This window comes from Vipera berus (genome assembly GCF_964194415.1).
Source record: "Vipera berus genome assembly, chromosome: 3".
Classification (NCBI taxonomy): Eukaryota; Metazoa; Chordata; class Lepidosauria; order Squamata; family Viperidae; genus Vipera; species Vipera berus.
This window is the reverse complement of record NC_138204.1, coordinates 64,507,255-64,530,956: the sequence shown is the minus strand read 5'-3', so window position 1 is coordinate 64,530,956 and position 23,702 is coordinate 64,507,255. Positions and strand designations below refer to the sequence as shown.

General features: G+C 39.0%; 1 protein-coding gene across 7 annotated transcripts; it reads right to left on the bottom strand.

Moving 5' to 3' along the window:
- Window positions 1–2,915: 2,915 nt before the first annotated feature.
- TCEANC2 (transcription elongation factor A N-terminal and central domain containing 2) lies at window positions 2,916–23,624 on the bottom strand. 7 transcript variants are annotated; one of them, XM_081322286.1, is made up of 10 exons: window positions 23,557–23,624; window positions 23,051–23,155; window positions 20,495–20,636; window positions 19,015–19,208; window positions 10,914–12,262; window positions 8,373–8,470; window positions 8,079–8,138; window positions 6,762–6,826; window positions 4,329–4,525; window positions 2,916–3,667 (listed from the first exon to the last, which is right to left on the bottom strand). In XM_081322286.1, the coding sequence occupies exons 2-5, from the start codon at window positions 23,153–23,155 to the stop codon at window positions 12,074–12,076; spliced, it is 630 nt and encodes a 209-aa protein (XP_081178412.1). In that variant the 5' UTR covers window positions 23,557–23,624; the 3' UTR covers window positions 2,916–3,667; window positions 4,329–4,525; window positions 6,762–6,826; window positions 8,079–8,138; window positions 8,373–8,470; window positions 10,914–12,073. The 7 variants fall into 7 exon arrangements, with proteins under 7 accessions (XP_081178412.1, XP_081178414.1, XP_081178413.1 ...); XM_081322288.1 differs by having other exon boundaries at window positions 2,916–3,664; XM_081322287.1 differs by having other exon boundaries at window positions 8,373–8,416.
- Window positions 23,625–23,702: the final 78 nt, after the last annotated feature.

Here is a 23,702-nt window from a genome sequence, read left to right as displayed (position 1 = left end):
CATAGGCAGCTATATAAATTTGATTAATAAATAAATGTGCACGTTGTGCTTAGTGCTTAATGTTCAAATTGCATCACACATTCCACTTCTCCTACAGTTCTAAGAAATGCAGGTTGGATACGTTTGCAATTCCTAGATTTTTTCTCCCAAGAATTAATACACTTTCTTTCCTTCTGTTTATGAGCCTGCTCATTTTCTAGTATTCACTTGATTGTCTGTTCAAATGCTTGCTGCTGTGGATAGCCTGGAAGTTAGATAACCATTTATTATTTGTTAGGATGTGCAATTCCCTCTCAGAGGATGCAGAAAGCTGCTGGACTCAGGACCACTGTAACTAGGGTAGCTCAGCTCCCGGAGAAAGACAGTCTGTGCTTCTATCTCGCTCTGGCTGTCGGAATGTAGCCCCCTCTCCTCTGATTTGGGGCTGAATGAAGGCAGTGACACCTCTGACCTCGGAAATGTCTGAGCCGCTTCCCTTTCTACTTGGGGGAAGGGTGGCATAGGATCTCCTTGCTCTGGGCTGAGCAGCAACATCAGGACAGAGAGCCAGGCAGGGAGGTGGGATGCAAAAAAGGATAGGAAGGAAATCAGACACTGTGCCAAGACATTCCCACTGCCAGCCTTCAAAACAAAGCCATTACATGGGGGGAGGGGGAGGGGCAAGGCTGCCAGCTATGGCCCTTTGGAAAGTATATACTGAAAAGAGGAGACTGCACCGTAGGGAGAGGGAGATTCTTGTTTCTCCCCCCCAAGTATTTTTATTACTTTTTCAAAATATAAAATACAGAAAAACAAAGAAAAATGGAAATAATGGGAGGAAAGGGGAGGAAAAGGGGAAGAGGAAAAAATCTAGGGGAGAAGAAAAAGAAAAACATTGACTTCAGACTCCTTTTGGCTCAGTAGAATAAGGTAATAACATACAATCTTTTTACCTTTACATGATAATATACAACATACTAGCCATTTCTGTAACAACAAACCTATCTAATGAGCAAAACCCAAAATCAAAGTTTCAATTTTTTCCTCTCCCTCTTTCTCTCTCTCCCTCCCTCCCTCCCTCCTCCTTCTCTCTCTCTCTCTCTCTGTGATATAACAGGGGGTGGTACACAAATGGAGATGAGGAGCAAGGTGCAAAAGAGGCCCCAGCTGCATTAGTGCCAAAGAAGGCAGTGCAAAAGTGATGCCCAGTGCATTGGCATTGAGCACTATTGCATGGAGGCCGAATGACAGAGTTGGAAGGCTTGGACGTCCTCTAGTCCAACTCAAGACAGGAAACCCTGTATACCATTTCAGAGAAATAGTTGTCCAATCTCTTCATAAAAACCTCCCATGTTGAAGCACCCACAGCTTCTGGAGGCAAGTTGTTCCACTGATTAGTTGCTCTCACCGTCAGGAAATTTCTCCTTGGTTCTAGGTGGATTCTGTCCTTGGTTAGTTTCCAGGCAGCTGGCAGCAAGGGATAGGTGGGCAGCCAAAAGATGGGTCAGAGATAGACAAGTGGGGGGGAGTTGAAGTGGAGGAAGAGGAGGCAGTTCCTTACCTTATCTAGGGTTGGGCTGGAAGAGGCCAAGCCAGGAATGACTTAGATCGGGGTGGCTCCTTGCCTAATTCCTAGTGGGATTCGATTTACAATTACCATCATTAACTGAGGACTACCTTCTAAGAAATGAAAGCAAAAAAGCAACACTCTTGTCTTTCCTCTCTTTCCTTTTCCACGAAACACCCCAGACTACTTCATGAGCCACTTCACACACAAATAAATCCATTATGCACCAGCCCTTATCGTTGCATTGAGAATTTCATTTTGGAATAGGTGAAGCAGCATCCTTTGCAAAATGGATATTGTAGGCAGACTGCCCACCCACTCTGTGGACTGCTACAACAAGTAATGTACACTTAAGAATGTTGCAGCTGACTGGCGGAGTGGGGGAGTGGGGGAACAGGCCTTCCCAGGATATGGAGAGTTTGCACTTTGATTCCGAGAAGGTGGGATGCTGTTATCCGAAACGGCAGGCTCAGCCACCTACCGGGTATAGTGTAGAATTATCCCTGTAAGTAGTGTAAATTTAAAAAAGCAGAGTTCGTTCCGAGCAAAGAACTACACGGAAGTATGATTCTACCCTTGAGTAAGGATTTTGCAAAAGCCTGACTCAGACATTTAGCCTCTGGCCCTGCTATAGTTATCCTTATTTTCTGAAAGCTGGGCTTTTGTTCCTGAACTCTGCCACTGGACTCTGACTTTGTTGGATAGTTCATCTCCTGCTTGTATGAACCTCGGCCTGGCTCCTGACCCTGCTCTGAGTTACAATTTTTTCACATGATTGACTTGGATGTAGGAGTGCTTGCTCGACAGTCTAGTCATGCTGTAGGCAGGACAAGTGCAGACCCCCTTCTTCTGCAAACTTTCCAGATGGTGTGAATTTCCTGGGCATAATACATTGTCCTTACTCTCAGCCTAGATATTATCATCTCACAGCTCTTCTTGCTAGAAAATTGTTGCATTTAATGCTCTTAGAATACTCAACAGTTGCTGGGAAACAGATTTTCTTGTGTCAACCGTTTTAACCATCATTTATTTTTACTCTGTGAATTTCTATGATGAACTGACCATCCAGTTAGTGATCATAACATCAAAACATGTACATTATAACCCTAGCTGATTTCTACCATGTGTACCACTTGGGGCACGTTACCTCTTAAAAGACATTCTATATTTATTGCATTTTGTCTCCCAGAATGAATTTCTCTGAAAGAAAATTCATGGAAGGAACACTGAGATGTGGGGGTAGAATGGGAGAATTATGCATCTCCTAGACTCCTGATTAAACTCTGTAAATTGTACCATGATACCTAAAAACTGAAACCATCCCTGGACAGTTTTGCAAGCATTATATAGAAATTATGCATTCCAATGCTCAAGCAAATGACTTTTATTTTAAATAACTTCTGTTAATTATACCAAACAAGGTGAATAGTTGGTTACTCTCATCTTCCTGCAGTTACAAGTGAACAGACGTATTACTTCCGGATAAACAACCATTGAGATAATAAATTTGCTTTTCCTGAACAAAGGACTATATTAGTTACGAAATCTCCCACGCTATGATAGCAGGAAAGCAAAGTAAAAAGGAAATAATAGCATATTATAAATACTGTGGAATAAAGAAATATCATTCTACTTGGGTTTCTTCATGTGTGTGGGTCTATAAGTCAGAGTTGAGTCCTGGAGACTGCCTGTACAAATCCCTGCTGTTCAATTGGCAAGATTTCAAAAGTGAGTTGCCATTGCCTGTTTCCTAGGACTAAAAGAAAGTGATTGGTCCAAGGTCAACCAGTTGGTTTCATGCCAAAGGCAGGTTTCTAGTCTGATGCTTAACTACTACACCAAACTGTTCTCTTCATTTGGAACTGGATAATGTGAATTTGTGTCTTGAGGTCTGCAACCTAGAAAGTATAGAATATAAATTATTATTGAGATTAAAACAAAATGAAAAGGATGTTGAGAAACTGAAGGTGTGTCATTTTCTGGTCCAACACACCCTTAGTCCTGAGATAAGTAATAGCTTACCATTAATGCTTAGCTATTATACTTTTACCATATTATCTCCCAGTGAAGTTCAAAACTGTTCAAAGACTTCAAGGAGGTGCTACTCCAGCCATATTCCTGCTGAAAAAGATTTAGAAGTCTTTTATCAAGCGATACAGGGTTCTCCAAACGTGGCAATTTTAAGACTTGTGGACTTCAACTCCCAGAATTCCCCAGCCAGCATGGCCCAGACTCCTGAACTAATGGGATGTTTGCATACAATATTTACCTGTAGTTAAGTAAACCATTGTTTATTCCATTAACCCTGTTGCCTGAGTTCTGAACAAGAAAGTCTGAGTTCACACCTTCTAGACTAAATTGTGCTAAGCTACTTCAATAGGTCATTCAAACACAGCTGTGGTGCCGCAAAGCATCTCTAAGCATGCATAAATTGCATTTGTTTACTGTAGAATAACCAGCCACCTTTTTTCTTTTTTTACAAATCAGGAAGTATGTATATCAAGGTAAGTTTGCAATGTATATAAGGCAGTCTGGGCAGCTCTTTTTGGAAACCAAAACCCAGCCAAGTTTCCAGATGAAGTTTGGCCTTGAATCCCCTTCTCTCCAATCCTTTTGAGAACATTCATCTGTTGTCCAACCAAACACATGCTTGAATTGTTGACGACTAGAACTACATGGAATACTTAAATCAGACTGGAACTTAGTAAAAAAACAAAAAACAAAACCCAGCACTGTTCCCTTCCAAGACTGGTCCGTGAGTGGCACATTGTGTTAATGTTACCTGAAATAGAATTGACCTTTTGTGCTTCATTATTACTTTGCTGACTCATACTCAGCTTATCATCCATGGAATGGTTCAGGTGGCTCTGCATGTAGTTTTGGAATTTTGGTGGCTCTGCATGTAGTTTTTTTTTCCTCAAGACAATAGATCGTTTCTGAGAAATGTGTTCTAAGGCTCAGAGGCGAAGGGAAGGCCGGCTAAAGAGAAAGGAGGATGAGAAAAGTTTCTGACTTTTCACTGATTCTTTCTGGAGCCCAATTCTCATCTTCTATGCATCCAAACCATGTTGCTTTATTATAATATGTACAGTATATGAAGATTCTCAGTCATCCAGGTCACGGTTATCCTAATGGTGCTTTTTCAAAAGGCAGCTGGACTCTGAGAACTGAGGAAGCTGCTTCAGTGAGAAATGAAACCTCTTCAAGGTATAACAAAGTCCAGTTGCCTTTTGAAAAGATACATTAATTATAATATTTGTATCTTTCAGAAGCTATCAATTGCCAATTCAGATGTAATACTCAAGTGGTGTGAAGAATGATATGAGCTCATAGACATTGTAAACAATGTTTATGAAGAGAATTGCACATTAAAAAAACTACAAAAAGATTTAAAACTGAGCTGGATCATATGCTTCAAATAATAATTATTTTCCATTGCCGTTGTCAGCTAGGAATGACATGAATTCATACAGTATAGCTCTGCAGGGCATCATATTGGAGAAAGCAGGGCCACAGACTGAAACTAAGCCTAAGATTCCTCCAGTATCCCACTCATGGCATATAAAAAGTCTTTGGGAAGCTCTGAAACAAACAAAAAAATTAACCTTTCCCAGATGTTCACTCTTAATGAGTTCACACATCATACTAAATCATTATTTAAAAATGGTATCTGAATAAGCCACAAGAGTTGGGTTTATATTATACACTAAGCCCTAAAAGTTATGGTTGTTAAACCACAATGACTAGATTTATACACCATGCTAATCAAAAACTAAACAAGCCACAGTACAACTCAGTAGTCCTGGCGCCCAAAGCCTTAGGCCTTCCTATCAAAGCCATGACCCACATGAATGCGCCTGACTCTAAAAGAAACAGCACAAAGGCAAAAAGGGCCAACAGTTTAAGCAAAAAGAATTCAGAAACATGCAAAGAAAATATATTTATAAAAATTGAAATACAAAATTCTCCAACCTTTCATTCTCCAGGTAAATTGGCTGGGAATTTTGGCACTTGGAAGGATCAAGTTGAGAAAGGTTAACCCAGCCAGATAGTGAAATTAAATTTAGCTCAAGAGTTAAGACTACTTTTTTAGGTCATTTGATTTATGGCTCAAAAGACTGCCCTCAGTGTTTGACAATAAGCCATTGTATTTCATTCTCAGAAGGGTCACATTCTTTAGCCCTACTAAAACTTTCAGTAGTGTTCAGCCATCTTTGCTTCACTCTGTAGTGTAGCAGTAATGGAAGGTTTGATTGTGTACAGCACCATCTTGAGGCATCCATAGACATTGCACACTGTTTCGCTTGAAACACCAGGCAGAAGAGATTCAGTATCCCAGTAGCAGAGACTGAACTTTTAATGACAAATCTTTATCCAATGTTAGTCATGCACATGTGAGTAGATACACTTGAAAGGGGAAGAGGCTGTCCATTTCTAAGGCAAACCACTAAAAACAAAAAGACCCTTTAATCTCTGAGGCATGCTTTTTTTTCTCTCTCTAAAGAAATTTTTTGTTGTTGAACAGAATACAGTTAATCGATGAAAAAGTTGGGCCTTACCATCACTAGAGCTATTAACCCATTCTTTTTCATTAATCTATTATGGAAGGACAGGTTTTTTTAACGACATTTTTACTTTAGTTATAACTAAAATGGAATAATAATAATAATAATAATAATAATAATAATAATAATAATAATAATAATAATAATAAAAGTTGGAAGGGACCTTGGAGGTCATCTAGTCCAACCCCCTGCTCAGGCAGGAAACCCTAAACCATTTCAGACAAATGGCTGTCCAGTCTCTTCTTAAAAACTTCCAGTGTTGGAACATTCACCGCTTCTGGAGGCAGGTTGTTCCACTGGTTAATTGTTCTAACTGTCAGGAAGTTTCTCCTTAGTTCTAGGTTGCTTCTCTCCTTGACTAGTTTCCATCCGTTGCTTCTTGTCCTGCTTTCAGGCACTTTGGAGAATAGCTTGACTCCCTCTTCTTTGTGGTAGCCCCTGAGATATTGGAACACTGCTATCATGTCCCCGCCTCATCCTTCTCTTCATTAAACTAGACGTACCCAATTCCAGCAACTGTTCCTTATATGTTTTAGTCTCCAGTCCCCTAATCATCTTTGTTCCTCTTCTCTGTACCCTTTCTAGAGTCTCAACATCTTTTTTACATTGTGGTGAGCAAAACTGGATGCAGTATTCAAGTGTGGCCTTACCAAGGCATTGTAAGGTGGTATTAATACTTCATGTGATCTTGATTCTATCCCTCTGTTATTGCAGCCTGTTAATGACAAGTGAAATGCCTGTAAACATATTTACATAGATAAAATGAGGGATAAGGATAGAAATAATGAACCCTGAGGAAAGTACAACATAGCCAAGATATCTCTACCCCCCCCCACCCACCCCCCATGACCTGCTGTACTGTGTATTTATTTGCAAAACTGCTGTGTGCTCTCTAAAATAAATTCTGCCTCTTTTCCCATGGCTTCTCAACTTATAAACCACAGAAAACGATCCCACTGAACAAAATGGGGGTTGCGTTTTGACTAAGAATGAATAGGAGCTGGTTCTAGGTTTCCAGGTTTTTTATTCAAGTTAAAATTAAAACGTAATTTCATATTTTTTGGCAAGCTGGCAGAGGCACAGGCATTCTGGAACCTACACAAAAGTTATTTTTAATTTGAGGGGAAAAAAGAGGCAAACATAATGATCATTCATTTGTAATCTTCGTGTTTTTGAAGAAGCAATAATTGAAAATCATGCATCGTATGTACCCCTTCAAATATAGAAGCTGTAAAATTGGTTCAAGATGTATAAAAATTCTTTCTTTTCTAGGCAGTTTGGGACACTGATAAGGAAAAAAAAAATTAAAGGCTAAGCTTGGGGAAAAACCATTCTTAGTAAAGATTCTAAATCATTGGCCCTAAGTAGGAATTTATTAGGGCCTAACAGAGTGAGCACCTGTTACTCGTCCCAGCTTCTGCCAACCTAGCAATTCGAAAGCACGTAAAAATGCAAGTAGAAAAATAGGGACCACTACGGTGGGAAGGTAACAGCGTTCCGTGCGCCTTTGGCGTCTAGTCATGCCGGCCACATGACCACGGAGACGTCCTCGGACAAGCGCTGGCTCTTCGGCTTTGAAACGGAGATGAGCACCGGCCCCTAGAGTCGGAAACGACTAGCACGCATGTGCGGGGGAACCTTTACCTTTAACCATATTTAATTTGGAAGTAAAGCTGCAATGTACTAATTTTCTTGCTTACAAAAAGATACACACAGGACAACAAAAACACTGACGTAAAACATTTGGAGAGAAGGGATATGTGGACAGTACACATCAACATACATATATCGTAAGGACTCCTTGAACTGAAGACACTCATAAAGGAACAGATATTATTGGCAATATTAGAAGCCCAGCTGGAATTACCAGAAGAAAGATTATCAATATTCTTCTCAGTTATATTGCCGATGAACAAAGCTTGATGATTAAAGGAGAAAAAATAGAGAGATGGGGAAAATATATTTACCTAGAAAGTAAGTGGTCTAGCTCTAGGATCTTAAGGAATCCTGCACCCACAAATCTAAACCTGAAAGAGGTAAGTGTGCAAATTAAGAATCTTCTACGACTATATCGCATTTCTTTAGTAGTTGAATTGACAAGACTTTTACAGCACTGATGTCCCCTTTAGCCCTATTGTTGAATAGCTAGGACAAACAGTTCTACTGACACTGTATTTTAATTCTTGTTTTCCTGTTTGCTTTTATCCTAGCATTAAAAAAATAACCTTTGAACTTAAAAGCCATTAGTGAAAGTTACTTACTGTTTTATTGCTTACAGTCACATCATGTTCTTCTGCCAAATTACCTAAGCAAATGTACACTGAAATCATAAGAAGGATGTCCTGTGCAGTGTGCGAATCTAAATAATAGGATTTTTTAAAAAAATATATACTTTTCAGTTTCATCAAAAATACTAAAGCAATTTTGATAAAATTATACACTTAAACCTATCTGTCAAGATGAGAATAAAATATAATAAAAGAATCTTCATACTATTCCTTTGAAAGCATAAAAGGGTTTTTTGAAATCAAATATACATGAAGTAAAAGGGACGCGGTGGCTCAGTGGGTTAGGACGCTGTCGATCAGAAGGTCGGCAGTTTGGCGGGTCGAATCCCAAGTGCCGCGTAACAGAGTGAGCGCCTGTTACTCGTCCCAGCCTCTGCCAACCTAGCAGATCGAAAGCACGTAAAAATGCAAGTAGAAAAATAGGGACCACTAGGGTGGGAAGGTAAGAGCGTCCCGTGCGCCTTTGGTGTCTAGTCATGCTGGCCACATGACCACGGAGACGTCCTTGGACAAGCGCTGGCTCTTCGGCTTTGAAACGGAGATGAGCACCAGCCCCTAGAGTTGGAAACGACTACCACGCATGTGCGGGGGAACCTTTACCTTTACCTATACATGAAGTAGGAAAAACAATGTTTTTAATGGGAAAATGTCTTTAATCTGCAATGGAAGAACTATATAGATAATTGAAGAGACTGCTCAGATGTAGCTCTCATTTACATCAACTGAAACTTGTCTGGAAACATAGCAAAATGTATGAAAAAATACAGATCTGCAAAACAGCTTCACCTGCTAACTAGACGCAGAGGTAGGCAACTTTGGCTCTTTTATGACGCATGGACTTCAACTCCCAGAAATCCTGAGCCAGCCACGCTGAGGGGAAAGAGAGATGTTTCCAAGCTGAGCCATGCTGGCTCAGGGATTCTGGGAGTTGAAGTCCACGAGTCATAAAAAAGCCAAGTCTGCCTACCCCTGAGCTAGAGCAAGACAGTGCCATGACATGGATAAGTGAGGTGCTCCTACACCAAACTAGCCATTTGGCTTTCCTGGTCACCCCCATCCAAATGGGTGCTTTCTGCCCAGGCATAGATATGTGCAGACCCAGATGAGAGATATGCAGCCACACTTTAAAAGTCCTGATTTTTTTTGTACAGCTGCATCGGCCCTTCAATGGAGCCTTGATTAAACTGAATCAGGGCAGGCATCTCCAAACTTGTCAACTTTCAGACTTCTGGACTTCCAACTCCCAGAATTCCTCAACCAGCCTGGCTGGCTGAGGAATTCTGGGAATTGAAGTCCACAAGTCTTAAAGTTGACAAGTTCGGAGACCCGAGCTTTAGGGCTTCACATAGGCCAGCCCAAGTAACACATTAAGGTGCCAAATATCTGCTGGAATCTTAATCATGTCCACTTTGGGATTGATGCACTTCTAGCTTCTGCTTTTTGGGATGCTGGTCTTCCCACATTAAGAGAACTGACCATCTTATTAGTATTTGGAAAGACTTAAAAACCCATCCCTTTTAAAAAACAAAATGATGCTTTTAGTTTAAAATGTTGTTTTAGTACTTTCCCCCTTGTTTTATTTCCATTGCGAGCAGCTCATGGGATGTTGGTAGTTGGTAATATCATAATAAAATTGTGATTTTAGATATATTCTAGGCTGGACAAATGCTGTAAATACTTTTGATATTGATCGTACTGTTAATACATTGAAAGCAAAAACAATTTTCAGTAACCTGTTAGTTGAAATACTTGTTCTCCATTCAAGCTTGTAACGGATAACTATGTGAGTGATCTTTTCCTTATTATTAATTTGTAGGCAAAAGGTGCAGCTTTTTAAAAGAATGTTGGGAAAATGTAACTCCCTCATGCTGCTGCTGTTTACCCAAGCCATTTTCTAGGCTTTATTGACATTGACTGGAAAAACTACCTATAGGTTTTGCTACCTGTAGGAGCAAGAAATTAATGTAATTTTACAACAGGCTTTTAATACACCATTAGTAAAAATATATACCCCTCTATTGCAATTGCATAAGCCCTGAACTGTACTCACAGGAGACCTAAGTTTATAGAGCTATAAGATCATATCAATTTGTGAACATAAGTATACAAGCATGAACTGAGTAATATTTATGTTGGTTTACAAAGATTATAGAGAAGAAGTGCAGTTCTATACATGCCAAATCAGAAGTAAATCTTCTCCCAGATAAGAGTGCCTAGCATTGTAGGATATCCCATTGATCTGAAGTGGATCAATTCCATTGAGCATGTGGTTAGGCTGAAATAATATTTGTGTGTATAGATTGTTGAGCTGTCCATTTTTGGCTTCATGATTGCTAACAGAGAGCAATTCCTTTAGAGCAAATCCCGTTGCATCCAAGAAGCAGGAGGGGATGTTGAGGCACAAAAGAGGGCAGCAGCATGGAAAAAACAGCTCTAAATAACACCACAGTCATTGTTAAGCTAGGGAACTTATCACCAAACGGCATATCTTATCACCACAAGTAAAAAGGATACCTGCACTTCAATTATGTATCCTGCATCAAAGATTGGAGCTTAAGAGAATCAATGATTTAATCACTTCTCAGACTTGAACCAAGACATCCCATAGCCGATTGGTGACAGGCTAGTTATCGAGGGACTTTCTTTTGAGCTTATCGTGTAGATTGGGATGAAGTTGTTCCACAGGCTAATTTACTTAGCAAAGTTAAAAATCCTGAAGAAATGGATTATTTCCATTAGGCTACCAAGGGTGGAACTGTCTAAAGAGTAAGAGAGCATGCAACGATGCAATCACCCTGGTTTAATGTATTGTCTAGAAGCTGTCCTTAAGCTGGCCGTATGAGACGTGGTGGTGCAGTGGTTAGAATGCAGTCCTGGAGGCTGAATCTGCTCACATTGCCAGGAGTTCAACTCCTTCGATTCTTATCTGCTCAAGGTTGACTCAGCTTTCCATCCTTCCGAGGTCGGTAAAATGAGGACCAAATTGTTGGGAGCGACAGGCTGCCTCTGTAAACCACTTATATCGCTATTAAGTGCAGAGGACAGAGAGGAAACAGGATCAACAGGGTGACTCCTGTGTTGAGGTTGATGCGCTGGTGGGCTTCTGGATCCAATTTGAGATGCTTGGAGCCCTATGTGGCTTGGCATCTCTGTACTTGCAGGATTGTCTCTCCTGACCAGAATCTGCCAATCGCCTAAGAGGAGTTAATCAAGATTCCCATCCCTGATGAGATTAAACAAGAGGGAACACAGAGATATACAGTACGTACTTTCTTGGAGGTGATCCCCAGTATATTAAGAGTACTTTGCTGGAGATTGATAGAGTTTTGTGAAGGACAGCAGATGTACTAGTTTTGGGTTATTAACTACCACGGTCACTTTTCATTTTATTTCATTTTATTTCAGTTCTTATAAGTTCCTGGCGTACTACAAAAGTTGCAGACTCTACTGTCTAAAATAGATTTCTTTCTAGGTTGTTATAAGATAGAAGAATGCCCTTACCCAATCTTGCACACCACCATTTGTTTCAAATGATGCTTGGGCCAGCAACAAAGTTTCTTAAATATATATGTTTCTACATTATGATTGATCCAAAACACGCTTAGTCCACCAAAAAGAAGTCCCATGTTTTGGAATACTTATGCCATTTTACACCTTCCAACTCTCCATATGAATCACTTTTTGTGGTTTTGGACAAGCATCTTAACTGGCAAAACCCCACTTTGCACTTGTGCACGAGTTTCAGGATTGTGCTTCAAAGAGAACACGAGCGCTCGCACGGTCCTGCGATAGGACGTGTTAACAAGATGGGAAGAGAGATAAAAAGCTTCTTGCTCAATATTTTCTGCCAGCAGGTGACCAATCTGAAAACAGAAAGTAAGAAATGAGATCCTTATGTTTAATAAGGGGACTCAGCATTTGCAACGGAGGTGGTTTCTTAATCAGCTCAAACAAGGAAATTCACATCATAATTTAAACAGGAAGAACAATTTCATTTCAACTAAACAATAAGGGCTGTGTGGTCAGTTCCTTTTTTTTTAATCAACCCAACAGGAAAGTAATCTGTAGTCAGCCTGGGATATCAGACTCAAAAGCAATTATGAATGGAAAAGTACCATTTATAATAACACTGATTTCTGCTGGGGTTTTAAACAACTCTAAAACTAAATCCTAGTTTTGTATACCTAGGGCGGTATACAAATTAAATAAATAAATAAATAAATAAATAAATAAATATTCTAAATCCTTTACAAAACTGACTGGCAAGGCTGTAAAAGGAAATGGAGACTCTGTACACAAAATAAAAATGAATAAATAAAGTGTCAGGTGTAATCAAGAAAACAGAAAAGGATTTGTTACAGCATTAATTTTGAAGTCTAGCCTCAGCATGTGCCAAGCTATATACAATGAGATATCTACGGAAGCAATATTAAAATAAAATAAAAGCAGCTACTGTCTACAAAAAAAGAGGGTTATTTCGTTTTGATTATTGGTGACACAGAACTAAGGAGACTCCTGTTTATCTTAACGTATTTTTCAGCCACTGTGGGCATAACCTCATCACACTCAACTACTGCATCTTATACCAGAATGACGTTGTTAGTTTTATAACTTATTCCTACTGGACAGAATTACTGATTACAGTGCCTTTGCAGAATTGTGAGTTTAAAATGCATATTCCCAAACTTACTTTTCCAATTGTTTAAGAATATCCTGTTGGTTTTAGAATCACTGTCACTTATATTAGTGCTTTTTCTAACTGATCTGCTGATTTATACGTCTCTGTCTTCTTAAGCAATGTCTCATATGAGAAAATTCAAATAGTAAGGTATATTTACTATCAACCTTCAAGTTCACTTTGGAAATTAATGTGGACCAGAATTAAACAGATATGATATGGATGAAGGAGATATGATATGACTTACTTTAATACTGCTGGGATCCAGCCTAAGCAAACCTACACCTGTACTTTGTGCTCGTAGCTCATTGTATTTTACTTGTTTTACTTATGCAGATTTCAATGTGTTCCCATGCTCAACAGCAGCTTGCAGAGAGATACTGTAAAGACAAATGTAGCCTTTTCCAGTATAACAATGCCAGGGTTAAATGTGTAGGGAATTATAAATAAATCTTCATTTCATTTATATGTAAAACTGTAAGAATGGCTTGCATAAAGTAAACTGAATCATGTATTCCATCTATATTATTACAAACATACAGTAGCGGCATACATATTTAATTAAAATTGTATCTAGACATTTGAATATATTCCCCTTCCTGCTTAAATAAGATGTGTATTCTTTAAATTATAGCTATTTTGTGCGTACGCATTAAAAAAGCCAAGACACCAAAAATAGATGCAATGCCAGGGAAGACTCATCTGGTGTACTACAAATTATTTTACAAGGCTAGGGAGAGAGGTCAAGATGCTGACTATCTTTCTGAGAATAAATATTTCCCACTGCAGCCTGCAATAAAATTCTGGCTATATATTTATTTTAGTAGATTTCTTTCTGGCTCTTCAGTAAAAGTAACTGTTTTGTTCAAACAGAAACAATACTACAATCATAAAATCAAGTGAAAAGTGAAAAAAAAAAATAACTGTGATCTGTTAGCATGTAACATTAAAAATGGGAACACTGTTTTATAGTTAGGCATATATAAACAGTTTACACAAAATCAGAGGAGCGGTAAAATTGCTAGGCTTCTTATGCTACGTGGGGCTGCCACTGAAGACCATCAGGAAGCATCAGATGGTCCAGGGTGCAGTGGCACAGGTAGTTAAGGACATATCTCACTATCCCCATGTAACACTGCTTCTCAATGAGATGCACCGATTTCCAAAAGTCTTCCAGGTGCAATTCAAGATACTACCTTAAAAGGCCTACACGGCACAGGACCAAATTACTTGAAAGACCATCTTCTCCCAAGAACATCTGCCTGCCCCACATACTCCCACAGGGAATACACATTTCTTTTTTTTTTCCTTCTGATGGGGCTCTAGAACAGAAGTCCCCAACCTTTTGGGCACCAGGAACCGGTTCCGTGGAGAGAGGTTTTTCCGGGGACCAGAGGGTGCGCGGTTTTTTGTGCTGCCTGCATCCCGCGGATGGGGTTATGGTTGTTTGTGCGGACCGGTTTGTGGCATGCTGTTGGGGACTCCTGCCCTAGAACCATGCCTTTTCTATGGTTGCCATGTTCTTTGGCATGATCGCCAATCTCCACTCCAACATATGAGAGGCCCCCAACTGTGTTCACTTTTAGAAAAACTATCTGGCTCTTCCCCTCAGCATTACGGGCCAGTTGAGTGAGAATCTCCTTTGGGTTATTCTGTTATCTTGCTTGATCACGATTTTATATTTATATATTATATATGTTTAAGATTATATGGTTTGGGAGGGATTTCTTGCTTGTTTTTATGCTGTACACTGCCCAGAGTCACACTGTTTTGAGTTGGTGGCCTTACAAATCTTGTTCATAAAATAATAAATAAATATTCTACAGTAAGTGATGACAATGAAGATTTTTTGACTGTATGACCTAAGTGTAAATCATTGTGACTTTTAAAAAAATCAACCAGGATTTATGCCTTAGTAGCTTCTCCTCACAGATTGCTTAGTACCTGGACTGCTGGGTTGCTGCTTTGCGGCTGCTCTGTGTATAACTGTATATAGGGATATATTTTTTTTAAAGTAGACCTTTTAACAAGTGACCATATTCAGTGAGAGAAAAGTGAAAGATAGTGGTGTCTTTAAGATGTAGTTGGAGCAATTTTTTAAAAAAAAAACTCAGGTTAAAGGTAAAATGTAGATAAAAGGTAAAGGTTCTCCCGCACATGCGTGCTAGTCATTTCCGACTCTAGGGGCCAGTGCTCATCAAGCCGAAGAGCCAGCGCTTGTCCAAGGACGTCTCCGTGGTCATGTGGCCGGCATGACTAGACGCCAAAGGCGCACGGAACACTGTTACCTTCCCACCGTAGTGGTCCCTATTTTTCTACTTGCATTTTTACATGCTTTCGAACTGCTAGGTTGGCAGAAGCTGGGACGAGTAACAGGCGCTCACTCTGCTACGCGGCACTTGGGATTCGACCCGCCAAACTGCCGACCTTCTGATCGACAAGCTCAGCGTCCTAACCCACTGAGCCACCGCGTCCCTTGAAATGTAGATACTTATGTAATTACTGCCACTCTGCACTCACGTTATCATATATAAAATCTTTATAATATGTACTACACTGTTAAACTAGTTCCCCAGTTAAACCTGGTTTGAACCACTGCAATATTATGCATCTTCTGAAAAAACTGTGGGCCACAACTGAGGATTACAAATACCAAGTTGGTCTACTAACCATTTGACATTTCAGCTCCAGCACCTGCTGGAGCTATTAACAAAACAGGAGGGCATAATTTTCTGACCGAAGTTGATAAGGAATAAGAGCACTGCCTCTAAATTTTGCTTTGTATTCTGCAAGTACTTTGACATGCCATTTAAAGGATAATTAATGAATTCATTTGAAAGGATAATTATTATGGAGTTTAATAGAGCAAGAGCGCTGGTCATTAAGGCTCAGGGAGAATTCTTGTTGTGTTCATTACGTAAGGGTACCACAGGGATCTGATATTTACCACCACTTTGTACACTATTGACCCTCTCTGTAGGGTCTCACAATAAACTTTGATTTACAAACGTTTAATTACACATATAAAGTTTGCCTGAAATACAGACCATCTGGAGAGAATACCGTTATTTATACATTGTACACAAAATAATAACTACATATTTACATATTTCTTTTCTCTCAGATGATTCCCTAGATGACTACATAATGCTGGGTAATAATTTCTTTAATTATATTTCACTGAACTGATCATAGTCAATTGAGATTATGTAACATGTTAAACCATAAACCATGATTTACAAAGTGAAATATATATTCGCATAACATGCAAATCCAAAGCAAATCACATTATGGCTAAGCACGATTCGTAAACGCAATCCCAAGCCAATACTTGTGCTGCTTCTTAAAATAAGGCTACAGTGGTGAAAGAAATGATCTTTACTGTTGTAAAGCTGTTTCTGTTGTAAAGAAGAATTCTGATATCACTTCAGCAGCAAACCCAAAATGGTGTTGATTTCTTGAGGCCTTCCGGCACAAAACTAAAGTAGGTTTTAAAATATTTTATTCCTTCTTCTAGTTTTTGGCTTCTGTCATGCTTTTGTTGTTTCAGCTGATTTTATATTTCAATTTATGGCAGCTGATATTGTTTTTATGATCGTTCTGGGCCACTCTGGGAATTGCGTGAAGCAAATGTACAAAACATTTTAAATGAAATTATGACTGCAGCTACTCCAGAGGAATGTGTATGGATCTGCTTCACTAAAAAGGAGTAATATAAATATTTGGCTAGATGTTACGGGTAGGTACACAGGAATAAGGAAAAATGATGGCGAATGCATTTCCCTCAACATTTCCTCAACAGTATACTACAACTGGGCTTTTTCCTCATTTATTTATTTATTAAAAATATTTATATGGCCACCCAACTCCTTTACAGTGACTTTGAGTAGCTTATAGAAGTAAAAGATATAGTTGCAGTCTCCTCACTGATCCACATGGTTTCATCCTCCACTACCTGAAATTTATACATTTATCTTCTCTATTTTTTCTTTTTTTCTTAATCTCTGCTATCAAGACAAAATGCGTGAGGCATGCGTAAGGCATGTTATATCCTAGTAACAACCAGCAACCAATTTCAATAAATATAGTTTTCTATCACCACCCTAGCTAAAGTACCTTCTGGAGAGAAAAAAGGTCCTATTGGCAAATTACTTATCAATAAGTAACTTTTCCCGAGTGCCACGTAACAGAGTGAGCGCCTGTTACTCGTCCCAGCTTCTGCCAACCTAGCAGTTCGAAAGCACGTAAAAATGCAAGTAGAAAAATAGGGACCACTACGGTGGGAAGGTAACAGCGTTCCGTGCGCCTTTGGCGTCTAGTCATGCCGGCCACATGACCACGGAGACGTCCTCAGACAAACGCTGGCTCTTCGGCTTTGAAACGGAGATGAGCACCGGCCCCTAGAGTCGGAAACGACTAGCACGCATGTGCGGGGGAACCTTTACCTTTACCTTTTTAAGTAACTTTGGATATCAACCTGTGATTTATTTATGTAAAACATTTATTGCTACTTTCATTCCCTCCTTGTCTAAATAGATGAAGTCAAGACTGAGTTTTCAAGGTTCGCTGAAACTGTCTGAAAACTGAGATCACTTGCTTAAGACACAACTCAGGATAAGAGGAGGAATAAACAAATTGACTGTGGGGTTGTTGTTGTTTTTTAGAGATAGAGAATTTATTTAAATATAAGGAAGCCAAAACTAAGCCAGTGTTGGATTTATTATCTGTTGGTTCAAACTGCAAAGTAACTTGCCTTCAAGATCATTAATGTTTGCATCAGAATGTCTGTCATCTAACTTCAACTGATGGTTTCTTTAGAAAATTTACAGTGTATGGCTGGCCGTCTTATATGATTGTAATTCTGCATGATGTACAGGAAAATAGCCAAATAAAAAACGGTTAAAACCAACAACATCATCATCATCAACAACAACAAATCAGCATTATCAATAGTGCACAACAGAACAAATGTAGCTCAGGGTTGAACTGTGGAGTTCTTGGTGCCCGCTCAGTTTGATCGTTTGCTGGCAGACGATTCGTTACCTAATTATTTGGTTTCGGTATTATTGTAAACTGCCCAGACTCACTTACAGAGTGAAATGGGTCGTGTATATATAAATTTGATAAATAAATAAACTAGCTAACCTCATCAGTGCAAGAACTCCGCAAGAACACATGGTCAGGGCCCATCAACATACCCTTCTCCTCTCAAAGATAGGTTTATCCATCACCCTGGCTCAACAAAGCTAATAGGGTCAGGGATAACCAAAGTTTGCTGGGGGAGGGCAGAGATCATCCCAAAGTGTAAATGCTACGTAACGGTCCTAGGTCCCATTAGAAGGCAATGGTTCAGGGAAGGTGCTGGTGATAACCTATAAAGCCCTAAATGGCTTGGGTCCGGGATATTTAAGGGAACACCTGCTGCCAGCATCAAGTTCCCTTCGTCCAGTGCGCTCGCAGAGGGAGGGTCTTCTCAGGGTGCTGCCGATAAAAGATTGCCGGCGGATAACACCCAGGGGGAGAGCCTTTTCTGTGGGTGCGTCTGCCCTCTGGAACCAGCTGCTCGTGGAGCTCAGAACTGCCCCTGACCTACGTTCATTCCGCCGAGACCTGAAGACTTGGCTCTTTGAGCTCTCTGACCCAGGCTGAGAATTTTAACTGGGGTTTTATTTTCAGGGATAATTTAATCTTTTATTTGTCTTTTAACTTGTATTTTGTATTGGTATGATTTTAAAATGCCCTGTAAACCGCCCTGAGTCCTCCGGGAAAGGGCGGTATATAAATCTAATAAAATAAATAAAATAAAAATAAAATAAATAAATAAGAGTGTGAGCTGGGCAGAAATAATGTGAGAAAAGCAGTGCCACAAATAACACAATAGTAATGTTATGCTAAGAAAAGTTATTTCCTAGAAATTTATCATGAAATACACATTACCTCGACTTCTAGAGCTTCTGCTAGTAGCTTCCGGGCATTCTGCCTCAGGCTCTCTGTTCTGGGATTACACCTGACTTCAATTAAAGATCTATTTGACTGGTTTTTAACAAAGCTTCTCCACTCAGTGTAAACCTCTTTCGCAAGAGTTGCCACATCCTGGTCCGGGTGTTTCCGCATCTTATTCACTGTATGACCTAAGAGTAAATTAAAGATATAGAGCACACGGTAGCATTGAATAGGATGTTGGAAAGTGGGGCAAAGCTGAAAAGCATCTTTTCTCCTGTTACAGCCGCCACTACAGTCTAGAAATCCTGCTCAATAAGGAGCAATTGGTTGCAGTGACATCTATTCCCAAGCCAGAATTATTTCTTTTTGAGACCTATTATGACATGGAGATTTAACAACAGAGAGGAATTGGGTGAAACCTAAACGAAAATCCAACATCGTGTGGCTTTACTAGAAATTGTCTACTTTGTGACACTTACAATAAATTGAAAGCTGTTTGGGGAATGTAACTCAGGAGGAGCAATTAAAATAAGCTCCAGGAGCACAGAAGGAGAAAACGAGGAAGGCATTGTTCTGAATGCTTGGTGAATTCTCTCTCTGTGTGTGGAGGTGCAGCTTGATTGACAGAGGGCAATATTTATCATTTGAAGAAATCCTAGGGCAATAATGCAAAGGAAGGGCAGAACCAGGAGCAATATTAAACTTGATTAAACCCAGAATTCAAATAACTATTAATTAAATCAGTATGACTACTCCCCAGGTATTAAACTGTTTCCCTTTAAACATTACAAACTATAGCTTAGGTGCAACTTCTCAAAGGACCCTGAAAGCTGCATCTTAGATTAGTGGCTCTAATACAGGGGTCTTCAAACTTGGCCCTTTTATGACTTGTGGACTTCAACTCCCAGAATTCCTCAGCCAGCTTTGCTGGCTGAGGAATTCTGGGAGTTGAAGTCTACAAGTCATAAAAGGGCCAAGTTTGAAGACCCCTGCTCTAATATGTGTACAGATAGTCCTCAATTTACAACAGTTCAAAGTTACAATGGCACTGAAACAAGTGACTTATGACCGTTTTTCACCCTTACAACCATTGCAGCACCCCCATGGTCACATTATCAAAATTCAGATGCTTGGCAAGCGACTCATATTTACAGTATCCCAGGGTCATATGATCACTTTCTGCGACTTTCTGACAAACAAGGTCAATGGGGAAGCTTAATTCACTTAACTGTGTCATTAACTTAATAACTGCAGGGATTCCCTTAACAACTGTGGCAAGAAAGGTCGTAAAATGGGGCAAAATTCACTTAACAAATGTCTCACTTAGAAACATAAATTTTGGGCTCAATTGAGGTCGTAAGTTGAGGGCTACCTCTACTAAATGCTTAGCATTTTATAACTGAACTACCCCAATTTACTCCCACAAGCCATGATTCCGAGCTGCCATGATAGAATATAAAAAGCAAATTGTTACCTATTTTCGTTGAAAGTAAAATTTCCTTGGAAGGTATTTTCTTCCTTAACTCCATCAAGGCCTCAATTAGGTTCTCCTTAGGTTGAATTGAAAGCTCTAGTACAGATTTCCATCTTTTTATATCTTCTACCACTACAACTCTCTAGGAAAGAAACCCATCATTAGGAGCTCGAATGAGACACACATATTTTGCTGCAAACTCATTTCTGGTGCTTTGTGTCAGTGAGCAGTGGCGGTATTGCCCTATAAATTATTGATGATGATGATGGACAGTCAAATTCTGAAAATTGGATAATCCACACAGATGAGTACTTGTTTCACAGCAAGTCCCTGATGTAAAGTAAGTGAGTGAAATCTAGAAAGCAAAATCAACTCATTAGGCTGTCATCTTCAATTCACTTACTATTCTGAAGAGAGTGCGTAGAGCAGAGACTCCTCATAAAAATCTGAGAACGCCTCATAATGTTGTCACGATTCTTCACTATTACCTAAACTAAACATGTACTTGCTTGCCTGTGCTCTCTTGGCCCCAAACACATTTTAACTGTCATTTCCCCCCCCCCTCTACACTGCTATATCTGTTTCGCATCATTCATATTCTTCTGATTTATTCCACTACAAAATAATGCTTTCCACTTTCTTCCTTAGGAAATTATATCAGGGTTTTTTCCTGACTTCCTAAAGATTTTTCTTTTTTTATGGCTAATTTTTAAACTCCTATACTCCTCCTTACTCCTATATTTTTATAAATTATTTTCAAACACAAAAGATCAACGTAATTGTCATTTACACCTTTCTTCCTCTGTTTGGGTCTTTATGTCAATGGTCTCCAACTCTAAACATGCTTTCTGTCCATTTTAACTGACCTGCCTAGTCCAAATGTATCACAGGTACACCTTGACTTACAGTCATTTGTTTAGTGACAGTTCGAAGTTACAACTGCACTGAAAAAAGTGACTTATGATCATTTTTCACATTACAACTGTCACAGCATCCTCATGGTCACATGATCAAAATTTGGATGCTTAGCAACTGGCATGTATTTATGATGGTGGCAGAGTCCTGGGATCATGTGATCACCTTTTGTGACCTTCTGACAAGCAAAGTCAATGGGGAAGCCAGATTCACTTAACAACTGTATTGCTAACTTAAACAACTAAATGATTCACTTAACAATGGTGGCAAGAAAGGTTGTAAAATGGGGTAAAACTCACTTAACAATTGTCTTGCTTAGCAATGAAAATTTTGGCCTCAATTATGGTCATAAGCCGAGGACCACCTGTATTAAAACTTTTTCACACTGAAAATAGGTTATTTCCTCATTACAAAAACAGAGATACTGTTTTTATTTATAATAATAACAGAAAACAGCAAAAGGGTACTTTGAAATTCCCACTTTATTTAACTGCTGAAGAATAAAAAAGTCACAAACATAATTAAAAGGTTCTCTTGAAGTAGCCCTGGATGTGATGTGCTGGGGAAAACTGACCAAAAAGGAAAACTGAGCTGAAAGCAAAACAAAACAGAATAAATTTGTTTAAAATTTGTCTTTTTTTATAAGTGTTACTTTTAAAATAAAGGAGATACTTTAAAAGAACTATTTGTTCCAAATTATTGCTTTGCCTTTTGAGAGTAACTGCTAAAGGTGTTCATTGGAAATACTTTCTAAATGCAATATTTTATTTAATTAAAAATGTTATCCCAGTAATGTGAAATTGCAACTTTTTCAAAATGCTCATTAATTTTTGAACTAGTTTGAATTAGTTTTGTTTTGATCTCATAGTTCAGACATGTCAAACTTGCGATGTCACGTGACATCGCGTGATGTATCGGAGCTTTTTCCCCATTGCCAGCAATGGGGTGGGCGCGGTTTCCTTGTGACGCATCCGGCCCATGGGCCGGCAGTTTGACACCCCTGTTATAGTTCAATTTTTCAAATGAATAATTGTACTTTACTAGGTATTGTTGGTTAGTAAGAGTTACTAAAAATAGTTTCATGGGAGGCAGCCAAACAATAAACACATTGAGTTGCTACCCACAGTAGGGACTGTAAGAGAAGCTGTCTCATTTGCTTACTTCCATTCTAAAAGGTGCACGTTACATTTGATGTTATTACAGTTCTCAATATATTTTTGCAGCTTCACTGAACCAACCATTTTGGTGAAAACTTTTCCAGAATGTTGTACAATCCATTTAAAGTATAAATGTTTCTTAAAACTTTAATAAACTTTAATAAAATTCATTCATTATTCTTTCCAAAGGTTATTTAGGCTGATTAAAAATTTGAAATAGTTATTTTTGAGACGCTTCATATACTGGAATTACAGGGTACAAGAAAAGTTAACCGTCAACCTTGTGACATTTTATTTAATGATATTCCCATACATGAAAAAAACAAAAAAACCCGCCAGCACTGGGTTTTAAATACATATTAAATACATATTTTGGAAAATAATTCTAGCTTTACAATTTATCCTCTCAGAAATACCGTCATGTTGTTTGAAACCAAAGAAAGAAATCTAAATTATTACAATGCAAAAGTATCTTGAAACATACCTTCAGAGATTCTATTGTAGCTTGTTTATAAACCTTTTTTCCAGGATTGCTCTTTGTTGGTTCTCTTTTAGTTCTGGGTGTTCTTACAACAAATGTATCCATCATCTAATCCATAAACAGGAAAAAAATTAACTATTTATAGCAAGAACGAAAGGAGGAAAAGAAAGACTTTGTACTCTGTCTTCATAAATGAATTGAGGTTAATAGGGATCTTGCAGTTTAAACTTAAAGCAGAAGGCCTGTAAACAGTGTAAAAGTAGAAAAGGCGTCTGTACTCAAACATAATATAAATATCAGGCTTAAAATGTGTTATTGTGAGCCTGAACTGGGTGCTATTAAAAATTTTTCAAGCGAGATCGGGAACCAAGTTGAAGCTGTTGAATTTCTGTCATTGTACTTGTTGAGAAGCAAAGTTCTTGGTACTTTTTCCTTGAGAGTTTTTTTTTTCAAAGTAATAAATTAATTTGGTAAAAAAGTAAAATAATAGACGACGAGCTACACCTCACCTGAAAAAAACAAAACACTATTTGTCCAGGATGCCTGTTAATTGCCGGAATTGCATCTCCTTCCGCTTCTCGCCCTCCTGGAACTACATTTCCCAACAACGCTTCAACTTCAACCTACTTTCCTGCCCTTCCAGATTGACCGTAGA

Excerpts from the sequence above, each read along its gene's own strand:
- TCEANC2 (XM_081322286.1), bottom strand. The coding sequence starts at position 23,155 with ATGATGGATACATTTGTTGTAAGAACACCCAGAACTAAAAGAGAACCA. Across the intron at positions 20,637-23,050 it reads CTACAATAGAATCTCTGAAG|AGAGTTGTAGTGGTAGAAGA; the intron begins GTATGTTTCAAG and ends TTTCTTTCCTAG. Across the intron at positions 19,209-20,494 it reads TTTACTTTCAACGAAAATAG|GTCATACAGTGAATAAGATG; the intron begins GTAACAATTTGC and ends ATTTACTCTTAG.